Source organism: Anticarsia gemmatalis, chromosome 18, assembly GCF_050436995.1.
Source record: "Anticarsia gemmatalis isolate Benzon Research Colony breed Stoneville strain chromosome 18, ilAntGemm2 primary, whole genome shotgun sequence".
NCBI classification, from domain to species: Eukaryota; Metazoa; Arthropoda; class Insecta; order Lepidoptera; family Erebidae; genus Anticarsia; species Anticarsia gemmatalis.
Genome location: NC_134762.1, coordinates 11,569,545 through 11,577,137, shown reverse-complemented (window position 1 = coordinate 11,577,137; position 7,593 = coordinate 11,569,545). Strand labels below are relative to the sequence as shown.

At 35.8% G+C, this 7,593-nt stretch overlaps 1 protein-coding gene across 6 annotated transcripts in view; it reads left to right on the top strand.

Moving 5' to 3' along the window:
- Positions 1 to 249: 249 nt before the first annotated feature.
- Positions 250 to 7,593, top strand: part of LOC142980472 (neurobeachin-like) — a 223,713-nt gene continuing 216,369 nt past the window's right edge. For 5 of the 6 annotated variants that reach the window (XM_076125887.1, XM_076125882.1, XM_076125885.1 and 2 more), the window contains exon 1: positions 250 to 525. In XM_076125887.1, coding sequence (XP_075982002.1) covers positions 367 to 525 — 159 coding nt within the window. In that variant the 5' untranslated portion in view covers positions 250 to 366. Of the gene's footprint in view, positions 526 to 2,073; positions 2,527 to 7,593 lie in introns of those variants that run through there. The other variant, XM_076125888.1, reaches the window with a different exon arrangement.

Here is a 7,593-nt window from a genome sequence, read left to right as displayed (position 1 = left end):
GATGCGTTATGTCCTGCAATGCAATCTTATTTTTTAATTTGAGAAAATCTTTTTTCTAAGATTGTTACTAGCCCTAATTAATATATAATTAAAATAATAAAAATATTTATTGAACATTAATTTCGTAATGAAACGCAAGATTGCGGGCGCACATTTTCTACTATTTGTAAATAAATTCGTGAGGTTTGGTAGATTTTTCATAGTATTATCTGGTATCTGATAATGGCAACTTTCACAAAAATCCAAAATGGCAGAATGCGACTTCGGTGTGTTATCATGTGAGCCGAGGGAATAATGTTTTCTTGAATTTTATGATCGTGAGTGGATTATAAAATTGTGTGTCAGTGAATTGTGACAAAATAAACCATGGCGGACTTAAAATCGCCGCCGTTCAGTGATATCAAGAGACCCGAGGAAGTGGTCAGGATGACGACGAACGATAGCCTGAAATTCGCAGTTCTTATCGGGCTAATTGAAGTCGGCCAGGTGACCAACAGGGAGGTGGTGAACACCGTCCTGCATCTGGTAAGTCTCCACGTAGTCCACCACGCCGCTGGCACCAGAATTACGTCAGTGCATCGACGTGAAATCTTATTAGATTCGTCTTAGAAAGGTTATTGGATTAGACACAATTCAGAAGTTTTTATTCTTACTCGATAGTTTTAGTTATATTTCGCTGAATATTATTAATGTTAATTGCACATGGTAGTGCTGATTATGCAGTAGCGTGTAGTGAACGGGGAGTCGCGTCTATTTTCATTGTTTTTATCGATCGCGTTTGGTCGTGAATCGTAGGATAGCGCGGCTACCTCGGCGGCAGCGACCGGCGACTCAACTATGTTTGTTTTGATATTTTATTGCCGGCGGTGTATACTTTCACGACAATTACCCGGAACATAAATATCTATCTCGAGTTGATACTAGAGCCGTGTTGTTGTTAATTGTCTGAAGATTTACGATGTAATTGATGCGTAAAATAATGACGCGCTTTACCTTGAAAATTTTACAAACTCGGTGTTACTTCGCTACTTATACGTCCGAGAAATCTCAGGTACGACGTCATGAATACCTTTCGCAATAGCCGAATAAGATTGCTCTCAAACTCTTGAAAGTTTGTAAAGAGTTAAAATTGTAGAGCAACTAACCAAAGTACTAAAAACACTTGATGTTTTAAACTGTACGTTGGTATCAGATCACCTGTCGCATGTTTGTACTATTACTTATCAATTTCGTAACTAATATCTATACGTCCATTATCATTATTTGAAACCGCAATTAGGTATATCGTGATATCAATCGTGTACATTTAACATTCGACATTCAAACAGGATGCAGTGAAAAAATCTGCGCACGCGCAATTTTGCCGCTTACACACACGATTTGGTGTTTACCGCGGTCAACATTGAGTTTGTGTGTAATTTTGCGCTAGACACAACGTGTAGGTACCTAAATCAATAAATGCTGATATCATAATGATTATTATCGTTGATTTATTGGTCAGGTATTTTGTTTGAAACGAGTTGTTAATGACATTTCTTCGAATCTTCAAATTACTATTGTCGTATTAGAATTGTGATATTGTGTTTAAAATTTAATGTGACTGTACAAAAGGAGCTCTTTTAAAAGTAAAAGCATTATAGGAAGAGTAACTGCAATCAAAAGCATGGCCAAATAAAGTCGAAAAATGGCCTTAATCATGAAAAAAAGCAAAGAGAGTGTAGAATCATGTACAGGACCTCAGCTACCTACGTATATGTATATTTTTGTACCTTATTATATTATTATCCTCTTATTACAAGACCTTTTCAGGCAATGAAATCGTAATAAGTTGAATGTCAAAATTGTGATAATGATATTGAATTTATTTTTCGATAGAAGAAGTTTTGTAATGAGAGGATACAAGTTTTTACCAGTATCTAATATTTCACTGGCCAACTATTCAAAAAAATATATAGGTACCCATTGCCCGTGTTATATTACTTTAGGTAGGTAGGTAGTTAGCCATGCACTGCGAAGGTTTAAATCTTTAAAAGTCGTGTCACTGAACCTGACTAACACCATATTTTTGTGTAGGTGATCCAGAAGTGAGGAGATTCTAAAAACCCATTCGCAAAATCAGCAGACAATATTACACAATACTACTGTACTATATTTTTCAAATAAACATGAAACAACGACAATATCACCCCATAACTATTATCACGATTACTTAATCCTCTTAGTGGCGGCATTCTATAATTCTCTACTTTATACCAACATCGATTGTTTACCGCACACCTCTATACGACTTAATTTTTCATAACCAACCTACATAGAACAACATACTTTTTACTACCGGTATGTTTTTCTTCAGAATATTATATGACTCCATTACCCTCAGCCCGAAATCCAGTGCGTGATCTGATAAGAAAAATAGTCTTAAGGTAACAAAAACCTTCTATTTGTTATCATATTATTATTACTGTTTCCCTAAGGAATATATTCTCACGTAACTGTGACGCTAAGGTAAATAAATTGATAAAATCATGTTGAGTTTTTTATTACTTTCAGTCTTCCGTTTTCCGTTGCGAAAACGTACTTTTTGGAGCGGTGAAAGAACTTTGACCTTCGTTTACCTGAAAATTAAATACCGCTGAACTGAATCAAGTTTGAAGTAACTTTCGATCTGAAATTCAACCTCACATTTAATAAATAAGTAGGTATAACTTTGTCCTATACTTACTTGAACATAAGTATACAAAATAGAGGCGTGGATGGCTCAAAAGAAATCCATTTGTTGGGCCGCTTTTATAGTATTTACCAACGCATGGTACATTATGACATTAAATTATTTAAGTATTAATTAGGCTAAATACTCATGTAACTACGAAAGTTATACCTGAAGAATGTACTACCAGTTCTGAAACTTCAACAGATATACCGTGTATTTTAAGTAACATGCCATTCCTACGTACAACACCTACACACTTTGTCACATGCGTATAAGAATGTGGTTCGCTGTTATGGCGCTAATATGAAAACTATATGCAATCAAAACATGTGAGCGTGCAATTGATTTGAATCATCTCGTGTGACTGTTGATAAGAGGTTGCAAGGACGCATTTTGTTAAGTGGTGGGCCAGAAACACGTGTTGCCATTCGACACAGGAATTTGGAACTACGTTTTTTAATTATACTTATGTTACCTGTTTACGAAATCTGCTATTTCTTTTATAAAAAGTATCCTATGTGTTGCTCCAATACTTATCCTATGCCTCTATCAAGTTTCAGTGCATTTTATCCACTAGTTTTTATGTGACGCGTGACAGACAGACAGAAAAAAATTGCAGATTCGGTATCAGTATCCGTTTCTAAACATACCCCATTGTTAATTGACCTCTCTACAGAAGTCTTCAGTTGATTTTTAATAAGTATCGATAAAAAAATGTTCGTCGATTTGCAAGTAGATACACCTATCTTCTGCAAAGCATATCATCAAATTTATCTAAGCTTACTCCTCCCAGAATCACCTCAATCTTACTAGACCTTATTCATCATCATAATCTCAGCAAAGTAACCCGTAATAGTTTTTCCCCTACATAATTATTTTCTTTGCGCCGTACTTGACCGCGGCCTTGCAGAATGCGTCGCGTTAACGATGCTACTAGTTTTTACCCGCGACGGGTCTTGTCGGACGTCACCGATCCAGAACAAACAGCTTTTTGTTTACTACACAATGTGTATTTTTAGACTGACGAGGTGGTCTAAGCGCCAGTGTTAGGGATTGATGATAATGAGGTTCTGAATGTCTCGATTTGAGAGGCATTTGTTCAAGAATTCGTAACAAAAACAAAAATTTAGAATTTACTTTAAGACTTATTGATAGTAGATAGTACAAGAGGTTGTTGACCTCTTGTAATGTTTATCCTTTGAAAGGTTTTTATATTGTGCCGACAACAAATTGGATACAGAAGAAAATAAACACGTTTGCGTATAATATGAAAAATATGTGTATCGAAACAACCGTTCAATGAAAACAACGGTTTTAACCGAAATAGAAATTCACTAACAGTTTAAACTGATTGAAGTTTTAATGTAATTATTTGTCAATGTTTGCAACTAAATCAATAGCATTAATTCATAGTGGTATTGAACAAGTGCTCGTTAAATCTGATAGTTATAACTTTGTTAAACAGCGCCGTGTAACGAGAGGTACCGTGTTCCGGATATAATTCCGGACGGAACGCCGCTCGAAACCAATTAAATGTGACCCGGAATATACGCAATATAAGTTGTATCCGACCGCATTCGACTAATGGCACGCGCTATGACGATTTTTTATTTATGTAATTACTAATTAAAATTTAGTGCGAAATTTGTTTCAACTGACCTGTTTTATAAGTAAAAGGTTAAGAGGCGTGATCATAGTAGTAAGAAAGAATTGTGCACGCAATTTCCAAACATCCATGTAAAAAGAAAAGAAATCTAAACTGTTTAGGGAAACACTATGAATTACAGTTCAACTGTTGCCGAGAATATTCTGCAACGAAAATCCGCTACTGCTTTAATTAGCCATTAACTAAGTTCTGAAAATCGTGATCGGAAATCGCATAAACTCACTTTCTGCCAAAAAGGCCGCAGTAGCTATGGACTATATTTTGGACAATTATATTGATGGAAAGTCGCATAAACTTCTATACTTGCAACCGTAAAAGTTGTCTTTTCATTTCTTTCCTTAGTTTCCTTGGCGTCTTCCCATTACCCGCCATAAAAGAGAAATAAACATCACTCATTGGACCTCATAATTGATGGATTACATCTGTCGTCAGTCCTTATTGTATAACATTGATATCTTTGAGACATCTCGACTCGAAACCTCTTTATAAGGGGAACTCCCACAGTATAATTAGAACGACTCATAATAATATATGACGACAGCATGAATGTGCAAAGATTTCTACAATTGACATTAAAAGGCATTAAGGCTCTAGCTTCTTAATAACTTCGAAAATAGATTCCGATGAATTGAGAACCTCATCCTTTTTTGAAGTCGGTTAAAAATAAATATAGAAGATCCAGGTCAAAAGCAAATCATTTATTCATTTAAATCAAACGTTGTCACTAAATAATGATACTTTTTACAATTACTGAATTTATCACTAGCTCAGAAAAGAGGTAGAGACTTATGAGAAGAACTAGTAAGAAACAGCATATCGGCCAATCAATAAACTACCAGTGAGGCAAGCAAACTTATGTACAGCAAGACCGTGGATGGGTGGCTGGGAAGTAACAATGAAACTGTCACATTTATCTGTATTTTTTACGTAAGCGTTGAATTGTTAAATACTTTTCCCATTTACCGTAAATCGAGAAAACTGATTAGACATTCAGGTCGCTGTTACAACTTTGTCATTATGGTAACCACTAACGACTTTTTCAATATACCTAGCGTCTAAGATAAGCCTTTTATTTGTGCACCAGGTATGATTTGTAGGGTTCCGTACCCAAAGGGTAAAACGGGACCCATATCCCTGTTTGGCGATAGTTTTCTAAAAACGAATGTAAGTACGAAAGAAAAATTTAAGGTTATATGGGCTGCCAGTTTTGATTCATTTTACCCGCTAGATTTTTGCCCCGACATCTGCATTTTTCGTTTACGAAATCATAAAGATAGTAGTAAAATGTTTAGTGTTCTCCAATGTTCACTACATTGAATTTTGAGGTGTGAATGCAATCGTTTCATTTTTACGGCTCGGAGAGATAATAAAACTTATCGTTCCTTTGAATTTCAATTGTTTTCAGCAACTCTGTAACAATGTAATATTTTATTTATTTTGAAACTACAAAATTGATTCATTCAACATTATGCAAATTTCTGCTAAGACGATATGTAAGTAAAAACGCTACGCTTGAATTATTCTTTAAACCATTAGACTCCCACTGTTGGTCAAGGATCTTCTCCCGAACGAGGGAAGGTCGTGAATTCACCACGCTGCCCACGCTACCTGGGGACTTTATGGTGAAATGTGTTTAAAAATGTTTATAAAAATTAAATAAGTGCCATTTTAATTTAGCAAATGTACAAAGTACTTTGTCAAAATTTAATTTGTTTAGTTGCCAGTCTTAATTGTCACAACAGAACAAGACCTAGAAAAGTATGGACAAACTTTGTTACCCAAAGTTCTAGTTACTAAGTACTAAAAAGAAAATTTCTCGCAATATATCTTACGAGGAAAGTAGTAAGGCTACACTAAATAAAGGCAGTAAATAAATAATCAAACAGGAGAAGTAAATAATCGTATTTTACAGAGAGTCGTTTGTCTTAATGTAGCTCTGGGTAGATAACGAGAGCCGAGTAAATTACACCCACAAAAACCTACCACCATCGAGTGTTCAACAGATTAAACCATTACTTTACTAACGATTTAAATAGACTGAGAAAGGTACGTACTTATTAAAGAATTTATTTGTACCCTGTAGCCAAAAGCCGCTCACCATTTTGTTATGTTATCAACTATAGTATGCTAAAACGGTATATACCTAAATGTCAGTTCAGTATTTTTTTTTAAAGACAACTCTCGCACTTTGAGTCTTTCTTGTGTCGCTTTGATTTTAACAAACAACCAACAGACAAAGTACAACCAGACCCGAAACAACTATTTGTGGATAGCATAAATGTTTGTTCCGTGTGGGAATCGAACCCACGAACTCCCGTCGCAATAGTAGTGGCGTGGCGACCTAAACCGCTGCGTCACGGAGGCAGTCAATACATTTTATCGACTACAGAGTAATAAAACGGTTTAATACCTACATCAATGCCCTATACACTAGTCGTACTTGTCAATAGCAGTTGAAAAGTCACTACAAAAATGAATGCTTTCGATGGCCGCACTGTTGACGTGCAGTTTCATTCGCCAGACGACTCAACTGTCTGCAATTAATTGGCTACCTCGAGCATTTCGTCGTACACGGCCGGCGCCGGAACGTTACAACTGAATGCTTATTAGACCTCTCCTTCATAGAGAGCTGTTTAAATAAAGTCGAAACTATTTGCCCTTCAATTTCCATTAAGATTGGTATTGAGCATTTGCTCAGTAATAGTAATTAATCATGGGGCTATTGATGTCGTTGAAATTTGCACTATTCAGGGTCCTTTCATTGGTGGAACCTAGGAAAACTCATTGTGATTGGAGAACTAAGGCTCAATAAGCTAATTTGAGATTAAACTATGTTGATTCCTAGAGCAAATACAAATTTAAAGAATCAAAGTTTCTGACCCTAGCTCTTGGCTACCAATCTATTTTTAAGATAAGTACATCTAAACTATCGTCGGTACCTACTTATATTGAAATGCCTAGCAAAAATAACAGCCTAAAAATATGATCGTCTCATCCTTTGACCGACCTTTCTGGTCATAGAACTTAAACTCATGTTGCCAACCCCAATCCATAGTACATAATACATATTCATCTCTATTTTCCGCAGCACTAGATTGACTCAATGAAGTGAATTTTTCAATTTCCTCTCTGAACTTGTTCGACAGACATTATTTTCATTCCATAATTCACTTCGTTACATTTCGCCGGGTGCGGTAACTTCGTGAGAATAGCGTGA